The sequence below is a fragment of the Protomyctophum bolini genome (genome assembly GCF_963924005.1).
Source record: "Protomyctophum bolini genome assembly, chromosome: 9".
NCBI lineage: Eukaryota > Metazoa > Chordata > Actinopteri > Myctophiformes > Myctophidae > Protomyctophum > Protomyctophum bolini.
The window spans coordinates 30,193,126-30,215,608 of NC_137870.1; the positions used below are offsets into that span (position 1 = coordinate 30,193,126).

At 39.3% G+C, this 22,483-nt stretch overlaps 1 protein-coding gene across 3 annotated transcripts; it reads left to right on the forward strand.

The window, feature by feature from the left end:
• Positions 1 to 6,660: 6,660 nt before the first annotated feature.
• Positions 6,661 to 16,757, forward strand: spartb (spartin b). 3 transcript variants are annotated; one of them, XM_080771881.1, is made up of 9 exons: positions 6,661 to 6,780; positions 8,576 to 9,405; positions 11,661 to 11,858; positions 13,033 to 13,183; positions 13,367 to 13,561; positions 14,320 to 14,478; positions 14,624 to 14,714; positions 14,876 to 14,952; positions 15,425 to 16,757. In XM_080771881.1, the coding sequence occupies exons 2-9, from the start codon at positions 8,578 to 8,580 to the stop codon at positions 15,529 to 15,531; spliced, it is 1,806 nt and encodes a 601-aa protein (XP_080628007.1). In that variant the 5' UTR covers positions 6,661 to 6,780; positions 8,576 to 8,577; the 3' UTR covers positions 15,532 to 16,757. The 3 variants fall into 3 exon arrangements, with proteins under 3 accessions (XP_080628007.1, XP_080628006.1, XP_080628008.1); XM_080771880.1 differs by lacking the exon at positions 14,876 to 14,952; XM_080771882.1 differs by having other exon boundaries at positions 14,876 to 15,566.
• The last annotated feature ends 5,726 nt before the right edge of the window (positions 16,758 to 22,483 follow it).

Consider the following 22,483-nt stretch of genomic DNA (forward strand, 5'->3'; position numbering starts at 1 on the left):
CATGTTTCAACTGGTTATGGTCTTCATCAGGGTGAGGAATGGACCAACAAACCGATAGTGTCTATACACATGACGTTACAAGTGAACAGGCAATTGATAACCACGGTGTCCAAAGATACACCCAACACCGCAAGTGTGTGCGTGTGCACACAATCAGTTCCTACTCCGGTAGGTCAGACCATGAGCATACTACAAAACAAATAAACCAAATAATACAAGGTAAAGGTATATAATGTCATGCCAAAAATAAAGTAAAATAAATCATAAAAGGGATAGAACAATGCAACAATAATAAGATGGACCTAAAGGAAACACATGTTCAATCTTTCGCATTGTAGTTTTTTAATGCGATCTCCATCTCTGGTGAGAGGTTTGATGTTTTTGATTCATGTGTGAAAGGTCAACACTCACTGTACAATGTCCCGACATTATTCCCACTGGAAATGTTCCTGAGCTCAAAGCTAGCTGGCTACCCGGCCTGACAGTGTTATGTGCTCCATGGAGCTCCCCTTTTGAATATATTAAGTTAAATTAATAATAAACGGAAGTAGGCCTACACAACATACTTCTGAAACAGGGGGATATCAGTTACATTGGTACATTCACAATTTTTGCTCACTCATCTGGACACACAGGCCTGAACTTTTTACTTTGAAATGTTTTGTCATTTTTTTTATATTTAACTTTTATAACTTAAGTGATAAAACTTTGGACCCGCCCCATTCCTTCATACTTTCACCGAGAAAATCAATTCACTCATTAAAAGAAACTATTTTACTGTGGACATGCATAATTGAGATTATTACTTAAATATTGCAGTTTTCGAAATATATAACCTCAAGTTCCCAATGCATTGTCATGGCCTTTTAAAGGGTAGCAACAGCAAAGAACACAAATATATATCTTGTACTCCACTTGTACTTTTGTAATCTAGATTGGGGACATTTCTTTCTGAGTACTTTTACTTTGGTAATAAATAAAACGTTTTTACATTTCAAACTCCAAAACTCCCACCTCCCACACCACATGACATCTGCAATTTAAAAAATGGCACCGACAGACAGACAGACAGACAGACACATTACATCTACACATTACAACAACAATAATAGTGCTGTAGTAGTTGTAGTAGTAATAACAGATTCTGTGAATTCTATAATTTAATGCAGTGGTTCTTTACATTTAACTGACTGTATACAAATGGAACCAAATTGACCCGTTAGTGTTTGTATAGGGGGTTGCAGTGGCTCAGCGCCAGCGGTAGAGTGACCAGATAGGAACCGCAAGGTTCCCAGCTCAAACCCGGGCTCCCCCAGAGTTGGTGTCCAAGTGTCCTTGAGAAAGACTCTCAACGGCTAATTGCTCCTGTTGTACAGGTTGGTGTCTTGCCCTTGTAAGGGAATTCACAAAAAGGAAGCCTGATAGAGGGATCAGCACTAGGGCAACCGCTAGAGGGGATTGTGAAGTGCCTGACCTAACAACTTTACCTTCCTGAGGCCTCGGGTTGTTCACTTGTCAGTGTCATGTGTCAGATATTGAGCAATTAATTATAGCCTTTGTAGTTGATTGATTTATTGGGTTTCATTATGTTTAGACATGTACAGTACACACTGATGCTTGTCTCCCCTCTGTTACATGGTTTTATATCTGCAATTCCACTTTATATAAAATCCTCAGTGATAATGTATACCATGCATAACTCTGAGATTGTACAAATGCAACCAAATTGACCTGTAAAACACTGATTTTACAGTGTTCTTTGCAAAATCTAAACCAGGCATGGTTGTTAAAATGGTGACAGGGCATTTTCCCAGAAATTAAGGTTCATCTGAGCATAGTTCAGAGCTTGGCAGTTTCTTGGATTTGGCACAGAAGACACGTAACATCTCATAACATTAATCACTGAGCAGAGATGGGTTTATGATCCACTGTGCTCCCTTGTACCTCACATAGCATCACCAGCCATACTGTGAATTGTCATCAGATATATTCCATCATAGGGAAATACAACAGAAACCAATCAACATGAGATCAAATAGAATATAATAACCATATTAATCATTAGTATCTGGTGCCAGCCATTTAATTTATTGGTAACACTATATGGAACTGTTTTGCAAAGCCAAAGTTTGTTAACTGTTACTAAAGTCTTGAGGTTCTTTCATCTAGAAATAAACTGGGATATTGTCTTCTCAATTTCATCATGAATCTTGAGGAATATGACAGAATGCATGTGTTTTTCCAGTGCAAACAACACATGAGACCAGCTTCACACAAAGCCTGGTAACGTGAGGTTACACCTGTGTAACCTCCTGTCCAATTTGTATCTATAGTTATTAGTTAGTGTGGTAAGTACTGTAGATCTGCAATTTGAGAACAAAGCGTGCAGTTTGAGAATTTGACATCATCCAAATTGTATTTTTAGCTGAGCTGGATTTCGGTTACCCTTGAAATAGCATTTATTTTGCCTAAAATAATCCTACTCAATCACTCAATCAGCTATTGCCCAGCTGTTCAACCAACTAGAAATAAGCAATACCAGCTTGTTCCCTTCAGGTTATGGATAAACAGCAGACAGGGCCATCCCTCCCGGGTATGGGAACAAAAACAGTGTTACATACATCTGTATACAAAAAATATATAATTGTATTGTGTTTCTAAACCATTACATGGATTTTGTGTGTTGTGATTGCCATTTGGAATCTCAGTGCTCTGCTTTTGGAAAGGGACCATAACAGTAATGCGTGAACAACATTAAACCCTGGATACATCAATAGGAGAGACTGGATAATCAATTCAGTATTGTGAACAATATGGTGATACTCATCTGTGTCTAATTTCTTTCCACAGACCTTTGGCAGTTTGTGGACATGTTGACTTGCCTTTGGCCAAATGGAAATAACAATGCATCATTATATATAACACATAGCTATATCATACTTCACAAGAACAATGTTGGCAACCAATAAGATATTTGCTGGGGGAAAAGATGCATAGATGCATTCAACTTCCATGCTCTTCTTAAGTTTTACTTCACCAGGTATGTCGGGCTTTCTGGCTGGAGGTGCTTCTGGTTCATGGCATAATGCATAGTGACATGAGCCATGATTTACTACTTTTGAGGGGACATGCATACATACTGTACATACAGTACATGCATACACAGGCTTACATGCTACATACAGTACACACCTACCACAGTGAGGAGCCCCCACGTGAGGACGTAGAGCCTTCGTCCTACTCCTCCCGCTCAACAGGTGCTGGCATGCAATGACCAATATTGCCCTCCTCTGCCTGGCTTCCCTCCCCGAAACAGGGGTCAATTGTGTTCGGCGTCGCATAGATGCCCGAAAAAGCTGCTTGCACCATGGTGGATTCGAACCAACAACCTCTGTGGTGGTGGGGAGGGACTTTAGCACTGCACCACCCAAGCGCCTATGCCCTTTAATGCCCTCATGCCTTTAATGAACCTTATTTTTCACAGTCACTTTTTCTCTAGACTTCTTGATTAAAAATCGAGGACATTTTGGCCTACTCAGCATTTTTATACATACCACAGAAGAATGGCAGCATGTTAATTGCTTAATTGTATCATGCAGTCCACCTGTAGAAAGCATCTGCATTCATTATGTTTCTCCACTCATTTATTCAGATTTCCCCTTTAATTTGTCACCTGTCTGTATGTTTCAGTGTCAAGTTCACCTTACTGTAAAGCCTCACAATGCAAAACAAATCCTTGACCTCACTTTGCATGTGGTAACAAGTACAGAATAGCAGGAATGATATTACTGAAATATACAGGGCTGATCTGAAGTCACCGTTTTGAAACCGCTTCTAAACAAAATCTCCTCCTACTGTATGTATTTTCTATTTTACATTTGTGTCATAGATAGAGACATACAGTACCAAACAAACATTGTTTGTTGAAAACATATTCATTAGAGCTTAATGCTACATCTGAGTTATTTAACTGGGGGTCACCAGACTCCAATAAATAAAGTGCAGGTCCAATCAGTGATGAAATACTGTGCAGTCAAATTTAACGCTTGCCTTAAATATGTAGTAAACAAACCTAGACTAGTGCATATTGTGACGGGGACAACATGAAATCTGTTTAGTCAATATTTATTCACATTGAAAGAAAAAGAAAAAAAAGCAATGTCCGATCTATGATTAGCCCATAAAATGCATGAAGCATGTTATCAATAACTAACTAACTTTGGCTTTGACAATATAACGATTTAGAATCAATGAAGAAGGTGGCACAAATTTAGCAGAGATCTATCTGTATGTTCACGTTGTAATGAATGGCTACCACATGTATTGTATGTGCCTAGCCTGTTTAGTCTGGTTCACGCAGCAGTGAGTGTGAAGGATGAATGTCTGGAATCTGTGAGACTGGGGATGCAACTAATATTTAACACATGGCCTTTGCATGGCTTTCTACTAAAAGTTTAAAATTGTGCAGAAAATAACAGCGAATTGAACCATGAATAAAACATTTCACCAGTTATTTTTGTATGTTTTTGTTTTACTGACTCTCGACTTGCCATCACGAATCTTTGGACTAAATATTTGCTTCCTATAAAGGTCAAAGACAGTTGTGGGACATGCAAACAGCTGAGGCTCTCTAGTGTTATTTCCCAAGTCTAAGCACCCTCTCAACCACCACATTTTTTCCACTTCAATGTGTCATTGATTTTTGTTTTTCCAGTTAGGCAGAAGTTGGCGCCCTCTGCAGTCTTTTTTCAACAGTTTTCTGTTAGTTAGGGCATGGTTAGGGCCTAGGCAGCAGTAGCTACTCCTTCCTCTACTAGAACATATTAGTGGTCACGGCTGGCAATTAATAACCAGTAAAACAAGTAAGCGGACTCAGACTCTGTGTTGTGTGTGAACTCTACCCCCACACAACCCATCCTTGTCGATGAAAAACCACTTGAGTTTGTGGAAGATTTCACTTATCTGGGCAGCCTTAAATCAGTAAGGACAGCGGGGCATCAAAAGACATCAAAGCAGGGCTGGGAAAGACTCAGGGTGCCTTCTCCCAACTCCGTTCCATCTGGAGATCAAAACAATAGCCTTACAACAGCAATGTCAAGTCTGTTCTGCTGTATGGTTCTGAGAGCTGGAGAGTGGTCAAAACAGACACTAGGAGAATAGAACAGATGCCTCAGACGTATATGTCAGATCTTTTGGCCAAATAAAATGTCAAACAGTGAACTGTACAAACAAACAGGGAGCCGGAGTATGTAAGGACATTTCACACAGACGCCTGCTATAGTTAGGGAGGCTCCGATCAGGTTTCTTGGGACCGATGAGGCGATGACATTTGAATATTTCCCAAATTATTATAGCCTATATCAAAACCCACGTGAAAAGGGTTCCTGTGTGTGGGGAGGAAGGGGAGAATGTTTAGGCCTCTCACAAAGATGAATTATATCTGATATTTATACCATTGGTTTCTCCAGATAGGGTAAATTGCCGATCAGTAAATTGCTGATCACCGATCTGATCGGCCAATCACTGATTAGTGGCCGATTATCGGAGGATCTCTATATTTTGCCAATTCATTATTTTTCTCTTCAGAGAGCACCTGTGTCCTCAGTATCCGACTTTGAGTCTTTCTCATCACATCCTGAGTAAAGGTGAAATGCAGAAACATTGATTATTATTTGTCCAGTCAGTACAGGAAGACATGTGCATTTTATTTGTAATTTAGATTATATTTAGACAGATGTCAGGTTAATTTGTTGACTGACATCCTATAGTTTGTCTAGTTCCAATGTACATATATATTTTTTATATTATAATGTTTAGAATGATAATACTTTTACCTTGATCCTAGATTACTGAGGCACTTACTTGTGTTTACCTTTCTTACTGTAAATTGCTCTAGATTAGGAGAACAATAGTACTCTCATTAGATGCTAACTTTGCCATCTTCAAAATGTTTGTGTGCAAATGTGTGTTGCATTTTTGGAATTTCAGTGGCCAAACGAATCCTGTTTAGGCTGTTTCTACAACATGGACAAGCATAATTCAAAAAATGCCTCTAGCTGCCACGAGAGGGCGACACAACCGCACGTTTGTGGCTTTATGCTCAGCTCAACCCATCGTCCAGAGACTGAGTCCAGCCGTCCAGGGTCCAGACCCCCCTTTTAATACTCTATGGTCCAGACCAGACCCATTGCAACTCTATGGACCAGACCGTCAACGTGCACATCTATGGGTGCAGTTTGCAGTATGGTGCAGCAGCAGCACCACAACCTTACCTAAATCATGTGATTATCTACATGGTTTGGTGCTCTTCTCATAATTGACACAAGCTCTGTACACGTAACTGGTCAACCTGGGGGGTTTATTTTATACCTCTAAATAAGGGCCTTATGTGGCAAACCAAAAGTGAAAGTTCGAAGCTGCAAATGTGGTCACCACGCTGGTCATTACAAATAATGACAAACTATTATAAACACGTGACCACTCTCGCGGTCAATGAATGCAACTTCCTGATTACTCACGATTCGTTCGTTGCCAGGAAGTTTAGGACCAATGAGCTATAGTAGAGAGTAGCAGATCTATAAGTTCACAACGCATTGCGTCGCGACGCGTTGTGAGCTTGTAGATCTGCCATCTGTCGTGCGCTACACGGCGCACAAAGAAGTATAAATCACAAGAGGAGGTTGTTGTCAACTGAAGTTACAGTTGTTAGCTAGTGAGCTCACAGCACTGCAGGATCAATAAGCTATTTTTTCTTGAAAGCGCTTCGTTCTCTGGGGAACGGTAAGTTACAAGGAGGGCGGTGAATAAACAGATGAACTATTCTTAATGTTTGTGTTTTGCTGAAACCGTTATGTATGGAGAAATAACCAAGACCTGTCAGCAGCCTAGCCAACCTTGACCATGAATGATAACTATAGTTCGCTAAACATCACATTCTACTCAGTCAGTGACAACATATGGGTGTAGGTTTTAACGGTCTAGGATTCTCGTTGGCTAACCTGCAGTTGTTTACTCCTGCGTTTATCTTAAATTGAGAGGCTGAAACCAACCTGACGTTGGCGTGATAGCATAGCAACCTGTTGCAAATGCCTGTGATACTGGCTGAGCCTGTGTCTTTGGTCATCATGGGGGCCCGTGGTGATGTGCATCGTAGTATTTAGTTTTGGTTGGTTTCCAGCAGCAACAAAGTGTTCTGTATTAGAGTTCTGTTTTAATTTAGATTTGCCCTCTTTGAGTCTGATGTGATGAATTGATCATGGTGGAGTCTGGACCCTATTGTAAACAAGTGTAATGCTTTATGGTGTTGTCCACAGTTAACAGTCTTTTGTACTGTAATTCTCAAGTCCAAACTGTTAATACATTCTTCAATCAATCAAAGTCTACAGCTGTAAATCTAAATTGGATAATGTCCTGTCCTGACTACAAACTGTCTGACAGACAATTTGTCTGAAATCTGTCTGTGAAAAGGACATGTTATTACAGAAAAACAAATGACTGATGAATGATGATACATGTCCATTACAGGCAATGTCACAGGATGTATATCAGAATCTTAACGATCACACAAGTTTAGCATGAATGCAGATATACAGTAATACATCCATGGTAGAGATGGAGTTAAAGTGTGTGTTTAGAGGACACTAATTTTTGTACTGCATACTTCAAGCTAGAAAAGGAAAGCTTCTTGCTGAATAAGCTTGCGGGTTGTGGATAAGTAGCTTACAATGATGCCATGAGAATGTTAATTAAAAGGTCTAGAAGGCATGTGATCTACTTTGCCTTTTCCAAGGCTGGAGTGATCTTCTACAGTATGTTGCCAATAAAGCTGACAGTGAAATATCCACCACATAGCTACTAATCAGAATAATGCAAATAAAGAACAATTCAATTATTGAATATTAATAATTATTTGTGGAGAAAAGTTTATGCACATCAACCAGTGTTGTTTTCGTCGACTAAAACTAAGACGACATTTTTTCGTCGACTACCTTTTTTCACTGACTAAAACGAAATAAAATCGAATCTATGATGACTAAAACTAAATATACTGACAATTTCGTCAACAAATAAAAACTAGACTAAAATGTTAGGAAGGGACTAGTGGACAAGAGATCCAGTTTTATGCTGGGTTGCATGCTGAAAATAGCATATATACAATCTCACGCGACGCATTGCGAGATTGTAGATCAAGGCCTGTCAAAACACATTTTAGTCGACTAAATCAACTGTAGATTTAGTCAACTAAAATCGTGTGACATTTAGTCGAATAAAACTAGACTAAACACTAGAACATTCCAGGTGACTAAAATGTGACTAAAACTAAGTGAAAACTATTCAAGAGACAACGACTAAAACTAAAATAGAAATTTGCTGCCAAAAACAACACTGACATCAACAAATTAATGGATGACTTTCTCTATTGGCTGCCTACCTCTGACCTACTGTAGACTAGAGATGGTGAACTGCCAGAGAAATGTTAATTGCATCCTCAATAAATACCTTCAATCCTTTTAATAGTACCATAAACTTGAACTAATTACAACCCCATCGATTTTTTGTTTGTTTTTGTTTTTAGGAATGGAGAAAGCGAAACAAGATGCATTTGACAATGCAAGACTTCAAGTAATTAAAGATGGCTATGAAAGGGCCTTTGAGTGCATCAATAAAGGGCTGACTGCAGATGAAGCTATACAGAAGGCACAGGCCTTGGAGTATTACAGACAAGGGCGACAGCACCTTCTCAGGGCCATCAGTGTGCCTTCACAGGGTGACGAGTGTGTTGGCAGCTCCTGGGAGTCAGCCAGACAGATGCAGGAGAAAATGCAAGAGACCCTGAACAACATAACCACTCGTCTTGCTATGTTAGAGACCAGCTCAGACCTGGGATCTACCTCCGCTGGGGTATCTGGAGCTAGCAATGGAGACACACACTCTGAAAGCTTGTACCCCAAACTCCCTACTAAACAGAAACCAGAGAGGCCTTCACCACCATTGCTTGTCAACAACAGCCAACTAGCTGGTGCTGTAGGAGGTCTGCCTACACGCAACGGTGCGGTCATGCCACTGTCACCTACGAGACAGTCTGTGGTTCCAGGCGAACAGCCGCCGGCTTATTCTCCTCAGGCAGCTGATGGCCATCTATCCATCTCCTATGGGACAGATGCGGGAGAGATGTCACTGGTAGGGGAAGACTTCTACAGCCATACATCCAACTCGTCACCATCAGTCCAGAGCATGGGTGACGAGGCAGAGCAGGTGTTCTTTCTAGCTCATGGGGTGCAGATATTCTTTGTCACACCTGAGGGTCAAGTGAGTGCTCCATCTTACCCCGGCTATCTGCGTGTGGTGAAGTTTACCACTGAGCAGTCCGAGGCGATGCCAAACCGACCACCAGCATTTCTACAGGTGAGAGTTGCTTTGGTATAAAAAACACTGTATTTAACTAGACAGTTCAACACACTAACGCAGTTCATGAGCCAATTTGAATTATCCACATATCATAAGCAAGTCTTCCTCAAGTCTTCTTGTGCTCTTTTACCTGATTTCATAATGTTTACCTTGCTTGACAGGACTGAGTCCTCTTTAGTATCCAGAGGAAGAAGATAGGCTTGTTAATGATCTCTACCCCTTGCTCTGTGCACCCCTTGCTCTGTGCACTATCATGTGAGCGTTGACTCAGTGCTCCTAATCCCAACAGATTTGTGGCAGTGATGTCATCCTTGTGATGTCTTAATCTTGTTCAGGTGACAGCTAGAGTTGTGTGACACATCATTGCATCAGCAGCATTGAAACCCTGGGGACCAAATCTGTTTGGATGTTGTTCGTGTCGTCATTATAGATAGACCAACTTCATGAATATTACACAAGCACAAACACTTTGCATAGTTTTGTTGATAACATATCACTGTCTTTTCCACTCAGGAAGGGTTGGGGGATATCGGATGACTGTTACTCCCAACTATTGATGCGTTTTCTGTAGCCTCTATATATATATATATATATATATATATATATATATATACACACACACACACACACACACACACACACACACACACACACACACGTGTGTGTGTGGAGCAATTGTTGTGTAAACACTGACTATGTAAAATAGTTCTGGCCTTCTCGCAATGTTTTTGAAGACTTGAGTAATGTTTTTGGTCTTTTAGTTTTTGCTCGGGAGAGCTGTTGCAACTGTTACAGATAACTATTATCATTCCTTTTTTTTGGACCCCAACAACAACCAAACAAAAGAAACGCACACACAAACACACACACACACACACACACACACACACACACACACACACACACACACACACACACACACAGGTCATGTGTTTTGAAATGCTTTTCCTCAGTGGGGAATTTCCCAAATAGACTAGGCTTACCCTATTGGATGACATCAGTGGTTCCACATCCACAGTGCCAAGTATAATCTATGACCATTTTCACTGTCCCATTTGGCATGCATAGTTACCCTCATTGATAGTGAAAGTGGACATTCAGTGCTCTTGCACATTGTTTCTTTATCGCTTTTTTCCCCCTTCTCAATATCAACACTCTAAGCCAGGGGTCTTCAACAGGGGGTCCGGACCCCTAGGGGGGGCTGCCAAATCTTTGCGTGATAGGAACTTTACTGTATTTACATTACATTGATCCCTAGAATGCCTTTTTTCAGGAGAATATTAGCCAAAAGTAGCAGAAGCTCACAGCTTGTAGATCGGCAAAGCGGTTTGTTGTAGCAGCAAAAAAGAGCAGATCAAGTACAATATTTCTAAGTATTGAGGGTTTAAGTGGTTAACGGTCCGAAATACACATCAAAATGAATCCTTATCCAACACTGATGATAGTGACTGCTGTAAATCAAGTCTATGAAAAAATTCAATCTGCGCCATAATTTCATACAATATGTAGCGTAGTGGGGGCCCCTGAGTCATCTCTGTCTCACATAAGGGGTCCTTGCCCTGAAAAACGTTGAGGACCCCTGCTCTAAGCTAAGGCAAGCAAATGTTTTGCAATTGGTTTGTATTTCATATTAACTGTGTAGTTAAGCAGTAAGCCTGCTTTTTTTTAAATAACTTTTTATTGAATTTTTACGTTTTCACATAGATGAATCAAGAAAGGTATAAATTAAAAGCACAATACAATAATAATAATACAGACAAGAAAAACAAAGCACAGAAACAAAACAAAACAAACAAAATAAAATGGCGAGCAGCACATACCGTACACAATACAGTCAGTATTCATTAGGGAAAGAAAACAAATATATATACACATATATATATATATATATACATACATACATACATACACAAGTTAACACAACACACATGGGCATATCAAAAGGAAAATTGCAAGAGTACAGCTGGGGCTCTCCAATGAATCACTTCCTTTATAAATCACAGTAGATAGATCCCTGGGCAAGTAATCTATCAGCGGCTGCCATCATAAAGTTATTTTCCCTCTCTTTTAATTTGGCACTGAGCCTTTCCATTGGAAGTACTCTGTAGATTTCTCTATACCACTGAGTCACTGATGGAGGTTTTTCATGAATCCAATTAAACAAAATGCATTTTCTAGCTACACAGAGAAGGCAGTACGCCTGCTTAATGCTCATCGCTGTTGTGGTTTATTTTATTTTTGACTCGTGACAGGTTTGTGACTGGGTGTATCCTCTCATGGCCATGGGCTCCCCAGTATTGCTGTGTAATACTGGGGTGTTTATGTTCCCTGACACGATGGCTCCGGGTCCAGGTTCCTACGTGGGGGTGGTACTATCCTCGGAGTTGCCCACTGCAGACAGAGAGCTGTTCAAGGACTTTCTCTCCCAGATGACGGACCTCAGGGTTCAGGTGAACATTGCAGCCATGTTTTGACATACGTGGAGGGAAAAAAATGTTTTAGAAGTTTTTAACTTCCTCGTATAATGGATAATAGTCCTCCAACCTTGTGTCAGTATTGATTAAGTGGCGAGCTTGAATATAAGCAAAAAAGTATTTCAGAGGAACTTCGAATGAGTTCTGAACCATTTCAAACAACATGAGAACACAATTGACAAAGCACAGGCCTTTGACGTAACGACTTCATCGTTGTTTTAAACTAATATGCATCCAAAGAACAGTTATATAAGGTAACGTTAGGTACAAGCTATCCGTAAAAACTGAGTGGATTTCAGTGTAACTTTCAACCATTTAGGGGAACACATACAGGTACACTAGTGTATGTGCTATATTGTCAGCTGAGTGCGTTAGTTTGTACACATTTCTGGGTCTTTGCTATTGTTTCTCCAACTTTCTAGAGTGTAAAGTAACATTTTTCCAAAGTTGACAAAGATGGTGCTGACACAAAGTTTCTTGTTAAAGAGTGTATTGACCCGAAATACAAATAAACACAATTTATTCAACTAGTACAGTATGTTATGCAATGCTCAGGAATAGGAATAATCTAACTCCAACCTCAGCACTGTAGGGATTTGAAATGGGTAGGGGATGGAAATAGAAGGGAATTAATGACTGCTAATGCTCTTATATCTCTCAGTAGTTAGAATAGCATCGAGCTCAAACACAAGTGCTGATACCAACCGTGATGGACACTGACACTGACGGAGAGCGCAACCAAACACGGTCCTCTCTGATGTATACAGTTATTACAGTATAGTCTTATTACCAGACTAGTCTTCTTTTTCATGGACGGAGTCCATGAAAGTGAGGCCAGCCATCAAGTAAGCAATTTTATATTGCCTTTGATGTGTCCTAACAAATGGATTTGTGAGCTGGAGATTAATCAGTGCTTCAGCACAAAGAAAGATTGTATTGTGGCCTTCCATTTTGTAAGGAGGAAAATGGCACATTGTATTGAGCAGCACACAATAATGAGAGGCTGTATTGTGATACCAGGGAGGTTACTTGAAGGCGAGTATCAGAATAGGTCTGTATTGCCTGTGTAGCATAGCTTACATAGAAATTGACCAGTTGTTTACGTTCTGCGTGTGCCTACGCCTGACTAACAATGTGCCTCTTTGATCAGGCCCCAGATGAATCTGCAGAGACCATCAATCTTAGTCAGAAGGTACCCATCGCTGCCCCTGAGGATACTGCTGAGGATACCACTGTAGCTACAGCCGAGGAGAAAACACTGCCTGAGTGGAGTGAGAAAGTGTCTAGTGGCATCCTCACAGGTGAGCCTACACACCTTAGACTTATGAATCCTTCTGTTCAGATCATGCTGTTGTAGGTGTTATTGTGTGGTTTTCCATCATCCACAGTGGACTCATGGATTTAAAAATGTGCTTGCACAAGTTCATATACTAAAAAAACAAAGTGATGTGACCTGACCTTATGTAATTCTGCTGTCCCCCCAGGTGCATCGTGGCTGAGCTGGGGTCTGGTGAAAGGAGCCGAGTTCACAGGCAAGGCCATTCATAAGGGGGCATCTAAACTCAGGGAACACATCACTCCAGAAGATACACCCACCACTGTCAGCCCCACTGTGACCAAAAGCCTCATTGTTGCCAAGCAAGCCACCGGAGGTGCAGTCAAAGTCAGCCAGCTTTTAGGTGAGGAGTTCATCTATTCTTTATCTAGCTCCTTCTCTATTCTTTTTATTCTTGTTTATTTGTAATTAAACTTCTTAAGGCAATTTTTTTACTTGGCAAAACTCGACAAATGACGACTCGTCAGCCACATGTGTGCATCTAGCTGCAGCATATCTCTACTGTTGGGCAGAAACCACCTAACTCCAAAATATATTTTTTCAAGAAATGAAGAAAACCTTTTTTTTTTACCCAAAGCAATACTGCCTCATCAAAGTTGTTATTGTGACTTTATATATTGTCAGATACTTAGTTGCATTATTATGTTACTCTTTATGTTATCACCACTTTAACGAAATCCAGCTCAAGTAGAGTTTCGAGGTTTTCGCTGTCATTATCCGTCATTGATAAGAACAGCTGTCAATCTCAAAGCTCACAAAATGCATCGCAACCTGTGAAATAATTATAAAATGGAGTTGGGTGGTTTACGCCCCAACAGCGACGATACACAGGTCTGTTGGTGTGTCCAAAATTTGAAGTGCAAACTGAGCTGGTCGCAGCTTATCGTGTATCTTCATACTCTCTTGTTTCACTTGAAAATATGTAATTTTCACAGAGTGATGTTGAAATGAAGCCAGATTAGTACATAGTTGCATGTACCTAAAACAGCCGACATACGTGCCCACAATGTGTCACTTTGCATTGTGAGCTTGTAAATTGTCTATTTTCGGTGGGCGACAAAGTATAAATCAGGCCTTACTAGAGTACCTGTGTCCTCGTAGTGGATGGAGTGTGTGTTGTCGCCAACTGTGTGGGTCGAGAGCTAGCCCCACATGTGAAAAAGCATGGAAGCAAGCTGCTCCCAGAATCTATGAAGAAAGATAAGGATGGGCGCTCCAACATCGATGGAGCCATGGTGGTGGCTGCCAGTGGAGTTCAAGGTATAGCAGCTCATTTCATTTACTTGAGAGACATTTTGCTGAAGGAGGTCTAAATGCACATTTTCCTAGCCTTGGCTATCGGCTTCCAGATTTTGGGAATGCCATTACGGGCAAAACTGTAATGTAATACTGCTGCCCCTCCCAGGTTTTGCAACTATGTGGACTGGCTTGGAAGTAGCAGCAAAGAACATCACCACGAGTGTGGCATCAGAAACAGTCACCACTGTAAAGCACAAGTAAGTCATCTGAAAGCACTTGCCAGTGCTTAGCAATTTTTGGCTCAACTACTTGTTAGACAGGTTTTTGTGTATCTTGCATTTGTGTGCTTGCATTTTACAAACATAAACAAATATGCACTTACATATTTGTACCTTTTCCTCTTCCACTTACTTTGCAGATTTAGGGGTCTACAAAAGATCTTAGACCCACCTAATGAGAAGACATGTACTTTAGACCCACCTAAAGAGAAGACATGTACTTTTTCTTAATTCAGCATTAAAAATTATCTTGATATTGCTGATCACAGGCATGGCCTCGTCTGAATGTCACTCTACTATAGAGCACTGTGGAATTGCTATCTGGCACACATAATTCATGGTGTTGCTTGAAATAATTTCCCCCAATGTTTACAAGAAAAGTCCTACAATTAACAACTGTATTCTGCATCCTTATGACTTTATACAATCTATTCCCTGTTTCCTACATGTTTGGAACATGTAGAATCAAATTGCAATTTGCAACTATAACAATTTAATTGATTGTATGTATATTAATGTGGGAAAGTGGTTCAAGCTATCAAACTTTGAAATTCTGCACTGCATGGGTGTGCACCTCAAATGCATGTTCAGTTCAGCATGTCATCTTTGAAATCTTTACACTCCATTATAATTGTCCCAACTTGCTCTTGCTCTGTCCTCTCACCCTATCTTGATTACTTCTGATTAAGGTATGGGCCTGCAGCAGGCCAAGCCACAGACCACGCTGTCAACTCTGCCATTAATATGGGCATCACTGCTTTCAATATTGAGAACCTGGGAGTCAAAGCTGTGGTGAAAAGAACTGGCAGGGAGACTGCAAAGAACCTTCTGGAGGAGTACAATCTTCAGGAAAGACCAGAGGCTGAGAAGAGAGTGCAGAAAAGGGACAAATAATCTGCAATCTCTTCCTTCAGTTCTCTGTGGCGCCTTAAATCATAATCTACACTACAGTATATTCTCATATGAAATAAATCTATATTTAAAATATATTTATGATTAACATTTTATATTTTATTCAAGTTGACTTCTTTGCATATATTACAGTTTGATACAGTTGTATAGCACCTTAATGTTAACAGCAGTAGAGGTGTTGCTTTTGTGCAAAATATAATTTGAGATATATCTTGATAAATTATAAAATGGTTGTGTGTATATATTGACTGCAAAATGAGTATTGATATATATTTTTCATAATATAAAGAAAGCATTGAATGGTTTTAACTATGCTCACTAGTGTAAACCTTCCTCATGATTATAATTGTATTTAAGGTTTAAGCTTTTTATGAGTTAGAGAAAATGCACTTTATCTGTTGCTTTAAAGAAATTTGGGAAATGCATATCGATACATAATGTGTTCCATTAATGATTTAATCAACAAACGATACAACAGTCTCTGTTTGCAATGGGGTTGGGGGGTGATAAGTGTGCCTGGAACTGTAAAACGACTAGCAAGTTTGTTTTTAAGTCTGTTATGTCTTTTCTTATTGACAAACCCATATACAACTATGCTGTAGCGTAAAAGAGTCCCTAACAGTGTGAAAATAACTATGCATTACTGTTAGCAGCTGCTATCAATGATGGATGGATAACATATAAACCCACCTGGACAGCAAGTCTGAGGAGTTAAAAAATAAATATCTTTTTCTAACTTTTAACATTTTCCTATTGTAGGAATTAATATTTCTACCTAACAACTGTGGTGCTGCTCTGTTGCTAATTGTATTATGTAATGTCTTAATTCCAATATATGTTATTTATATCTGTAATTCCTGCTTCATCAATGTTTCTAAATAACTCAATATATATATTTAGTTTTTTAACATTGCAATGTATGGACAACCATTTTAACGAGTAATTAGAAATGTTTTCGGGTGAAGTGGTTCTGTTTTTGAACTCGAGCTTTAAACCTACAGCAGGTGATTGTGAATTTGATGGTGGCTTGGCTTTCCATGTGCTTTAATTGCTGTATGTAAACAGTTATATGAAAAGGAATTGTGACTAAATAAACCTTTCAAAAACGTTTCACTGACTGGGGATTCAATACATATAGATAGATTCAATATATAGATAATGATTTAATATATATTGTTTTTATCAGCCTGAATGCACAATTTTACTTAAAAACAATGCTCACTAGTTATGTTCTATTGATAATTTGCATCCTCAGTAATGATCTAGTCATCTCATGTTAAAAGCATACGTGTTCATGAAATCATAATGTAGTCAATGTGAAGAAGAATGCTGGCTTGTGGACATTTTTGTCAAACTTTTATAGACATACAAAATGAGTGGGCATTAATATTACCAGAAACACAATGAGATAGCCCTGAATGACCATAACAGGTTTGTAACTGAGTGTACAAACAGAATAGTTCGATTTCTACATTCAATGTGTACATTTGTACCAGAGTACAAATTAGTGGAGGAGCATAGGGAGAGATAAGGGTGATTTCACGCTAATTCGTCTAAAAGCATTTGTTCTTACACCATTGAAAATGTGTTTTGCAAAAATCAACATGTTGGTGGTGCTATAACAGGCCAATGTGAAAAGGGTGGGATATATTCCTCAGCCTAGTAAGAAAATGTGTGAAAGATTTCACGTAAATTGCACACTGCGTTCATGATTTGAGGCTTTTGTTCAAAACGGGGCAATCTTGCAAACTTTGAAAGCCAATTAGGATGGAATATGTAATATCGGACAGATCCGACTTGAGCACATGACTATAGAGATACTGTGTAACGATTAGTGAGATTTTTGGACAGAATCTGGAGGAGTAATATCAAAAAATGTGTTTTACAAAAGTCGGCCTCCGGAAAATGCAGGTCAAAGGTTTGTCCTTGGCCTCTAGGGAGTGTGCATGGTGCAGTTTTAGGTAAAAAATGTGAAAAGCTGCCTCATGGTGGCGCTATAACAGGCCATTCTGGAAAATGTGGGGTAGACCGGTAGAGGTTCATCGTTGGTATCCAGGGAGTGTGCAAAGTTTGGCATCGACCGGGTTAACGGTGCTCGAGATTAGCTGATAACGGACGGACAGAAGGACCCTTCTCTTAGATTACATTTACTGTTTAATTTTCCTCTAAAACCTTATATCTAGATTTCAATTACCACAGAACTATGATTATTAATATATTAATATGAATAGTGATTAATATTAACATTTTTATAGGTTGATCCCACCATTATTAAAGTCACTTTACACTTTACTTAAGAGGTCTTTATTTTAGTTTATATGGGACATAATTTAAGCTGTCTTTTTCTTTACATTTTCAAAAACATAAAATGAAAACCACTGACATAGCATCTCTTTGTTATGCAATGCAATGCATAGCCAATTATCAATTATCAATTATTTGTAACAGACATGGAAAATACAATAAAACATGACCCAATTAATTAGAATATTGAGCGAACTCATTCACTTTCACCATGTTAGTGTCTAGAAACTAAAGGAGTCACATGTCTCTTACCACAGTCAAATGAGAAAGAAAAACAAGCCATATATACTAAAAGTGCCACTTGATTTATCTTTAGTTATGAAGACGTGTATGGAAGGTTTTGATTGCTCTAGGTGCCTAAAAGCTACTACAATCACGTGACTACACATTACATTATGTCGACTACACCAGCACATCAATCAGTATGGCTCCACTTAATTTGTCCTTTTCAGCACTGCACAGCAGGCCTATGTGTATTACAATACTGTATACTTTGTGATTGCAGATTTATCTGTGCATAGAGAGAGACACTGTTAAGGGGATAAATGGATGTTTTCAAGAAAAGGATCAGACAAGCATATGCCATCATTGGTATCTGTCAGCAAATGCAGCCCGAAGGAACTGCTTGTGACCTGTACAAGATTAGTCAAAAGGTTACTGCTAGTAATCTCCAGTGGTGGTCGTAAGTTACACACACACTCAGAAATTGGGTCATTTGGCTCTTCTAATGCTGTAACATTGGAACCATTAGTTGCACTGTTGAACATTGATGATGGAAGTAGTGTTTGATGCGTACAATCTACTGTAGATATAATTTTGTCTTGGCTTACTAGTGTCGAAATAATAGGCAATTGTTCTATTGGGGCTAAGTAATTATGAGGAAGGCACGCTTCACCCAAACCCACTGATGGGAGAACAACTGAGTTGGATGTGTCCGAGGTGGCATCACATAGCTTCAGTGTATTGACATGGCTTGAAGATGGGTCCAGTCTCACCTCTGGGTAGAAGGTCTGGCTGTTCATTGTTGTTGTGAAGGCAATAGAGGTTGGGCTAAGAAACACTGAGGGAGGTTCTATCCAGTTGTTTTCCACTGAATGAAATGAGGCAGCAGGAAATTGATCCTGGCACACTGGCAGCATTTGTCCCCAAGGAACGGATGATTTGTCCAATAGTATTGGCGGCCCATGGACTGGGATCCCACATGCCAATGGAGAAACCACTTGATCTGTCAACACAGGCCAGGGGTGTCATTATGAAGGATGGCAATCATGGCACACACACTAACATTGATTTAGTACATTTGACACTGTAGGCTTACTTTGTTTAGGTGTTACTATATGTTATATACAGTGGTATAGCAATTTCTACTTTGTGTTCTGCAGTACAATTAGATGTACACTAGTGTAGAGTACACAACATCATTGTATTGTTAACTGTTAACCCTGAGAGTGTAAGGACTGACCAGTTGGGTCACAATGTAAAATAAGTTGGTGAAAGATGTCATACCATCAGTTAAGTTCTTTGCATCTGGCTTCGCGTGTCCCCTTGGCCTTGGGATACAAATCACCTTTCTATGGATTTTTTAAAATAAAATAATTCATACATTTTGAGTAACCACTAAAAGCATTATTTACTGTAACTGTACTGTACTGTAAAATATGACTTCATCTGACTTTGTACAGTAATTCTATATACAGTATAATACCGTTTCTTTGCTGGTTTTCTTGCTTTCTTCCGGGACACCATGGAATTCTGCTGTACAGCTTTATCAACCTGCAGCACCAAAATCAGTGAAGTCACAACATTTTCATAGTAGAAAACATCAGTACAGTACGTCTACTCTACAGTACATAGAAATATGCAATAAACCTACTTTAAAGAGAACGTCCTGAGGCAGCGTCTGCTTCAGGTAGCTCATGTACTCAGCAGTAAGCTCCAATGTAGTTGCTATATCTAATTTGCCATCCACAAAGGGCAGAAGGTCACACAAGCGCTGACAAGATGTTTTAATTTGAAGCCTGAGAAAACAAATCAGGTAATCTTGATCAAATATGCTGAGATACAATATCCATCCATTCCAGAAATGGATTATAATCGCATCTTTGTTGTATTTACAAACTGAACTCCCTGGGCAACCAGTGACTTCCAGAAAAGTCTGGATGGCAACAGAGGAACGTCTGTGGTGCTGGAGACAGCTGACCTCCAGGAAAGACTGGCAGGGTAACAGGGGCCAGCAACCCCTGTTGCAGCACTCACAAGAGCGCACCAAGCAAGCTACAGAACGTACAAATGAGCAATACCCACAGAACCTCCCGAGAGGAGGGGAGGAAGAGAGACTCGATAGGCAAGATTCAACGACAACAAAAATGACAGTGACACAGACTCAGAGAAGGCTTCCTTGACTCAAATACACCAGAGTAAGGCCAAGTGTGGACAAGGATGGACGTAACAAGTTGTTATGACCAAGCACCTTTTTATTCATTAGTGTTGTTTCATGTTCAGATTGCACTGCTCTGCTCGACTGTCTATTCATTTGATTCAAGTAATGGTTTGAAGGTGTGGAATTAGTTCAAATGCAACAAATTATACTTTTGACTGGTTGACTGGAACATTAGAATGCTGATTAAACCTGTTCATCCACACCACTACTGTTAGAGAGGAAATGTGTGGAATATCACATTCGTGCTGCCGATGTACTAGCTTTGATTTTTCTTTTTTAACAAAACAACATTAATTTCAAGAGATCATCGGTTTCCACTTGCTTTGATAATGACCTGACCTCCGTTTCTTTTCCTTGTCAGAAGGAAGCAATGCCTGAACCTCATTGTCGCTTTGAAGAGAAGAACCACACACAGGGTTGCTACATGTTGGGCCATCTTCAGGATGCTGCTCAGACCTGTAGAAATATAAACAACACAGTGCTGTCACCTTTCTAATTGTACCGATTCAAGAAGTAATCTGAATGTAGCTCTTCTCTTACTGATCCTGTGCTGAGGACCCAGATGATCTGATAGGAGATTGAGTCAGATTTATCTGGTTTCCTGGTGTATCTGAAATAGAATATAAATATAAATTAATATATTAATATTAATAATATATAAATAATAATTAACTCAGGTCTTAATTGACATCTTGCATTTGTTACTATTCATATATGGACACTGGTGGAAAAAGTACTCGAATGTATGCAGTATCAATACTGCAACGTACTCCATTACAAGTTAAAGTCCGGATTTCAAAATGTACTTGAGTAAAGGTACAAACTATTGGCATCAAAATGTAGTTAAAGTACCTAAAGTAAAAGTATTCATTGTGCAGAATGTTCCATTTAAAGTTTTCAAATGTATAAAAATATTAGCTAGTAAATAAAGGGCAGCAGTGGTTAATGCATGTTTTGTAATAATAAACAATTACAAAGTAAGTATAGTAACTAAAGTTTTCAAATAACTGTAGTGAAGTAAAAGTACAATATTTGGATCTGAGATGTAGTGGAGAAGAAGTAAACATATTTGGAAATACTCAAGTAGTACAAATACCTCAAAATTGTAGGCTACTTAAGTACAGTAATTAAGTAAACACCACTGTACAAAGAACAATGATTTGTAAATAAAGTAATAAACTGAAGCTTATTTGCACAATTGATTCAGATTGTTAATTTTCAGTGATGCTGTTTACAATCTTGGCTCTCTATTTGGAATGTTGATCACGTTCACTTTTATGAATAGGTGTAGGTGGTAATATCAATAACAAATTCAGCTTATGAGTGGGTTCAAGACCTGACCTGTATCATCTTCCCTATTTAATGTAGATGAGTCAATTTGACCCTTAGTTCTGTATTATTGCAATAAAGCTAGTTCTATCAAATATATCCACAAGTCAGACATTGTATTTGGTATACAATAAAAGGTATACAGCTAAATAATTACACACCAAATCATCAGTACACCAAGTCAGATTATTTGTCCAATGTAGGAGGAAGCACAAGTAATTGTCAACTTTCTATCAATAAATTCAGATCATTTTATGAAACAAAAACTTTGCAGATAGAATGAGGATAATTCAAGCTTTCCACACAGCTGCAATGTTGGTGAGTTTAATGTTGCTTTTAATACAATCAGTTAGGACCTTTCTGTTTGGATGTATGGGCTGTCAAGGGTTGGTATTTGGTATTGCAACTCTAGATTCCAGATATTAAAAATAGAAATCTAAGAGTTGCTTAGAGAGTGCTACATTGGCACTCTGTTCTCTTCACAGATGAGAGCAGGTTCACAAGGCAGTCTGAAGAAACAGGTGATGAATATATGAATGCTGCCTGGAACATCATCCAGTATGACCAGTTTAGTAGTGAGTCAGTGGTGGTCTGGGGAATCATATTCTTCCTTATTCCTTGGATGGTTGAACAGAACTCCATGACATGGCCAATGGTACATAGCAATCAATTGCTCTGAAAATTATTCAGAACAATTATTGTCAGAGCTTAGTGCAGGGCAGTGCTTGGTCCCATGTGACATGACTGTGTAGAGAGTACTAGT

Coding starts and splice junctions, on each gene's coding strand:
- spartb (XM_080771880.1), top strand. CDS start 8,578: ATGGAGAAAGCGAAACAAGATGCATTTGACAATGCAAGACTTCAAGTA. Junction 11,859..13,032: donor TGACGGACCTCAGGGTTCAG/GTGAACATTGCA, acceptor CTCTTTGATCAG/GCCCCAGATGAATCTGCAGA. Junction 13,184..13,366: donor GTCTAGTGGCATCCTCACAG/GTGAGCCTACAC, acceptor CTGTCCCCCCAG/GTGCATCGTGGCTGAGCTGG.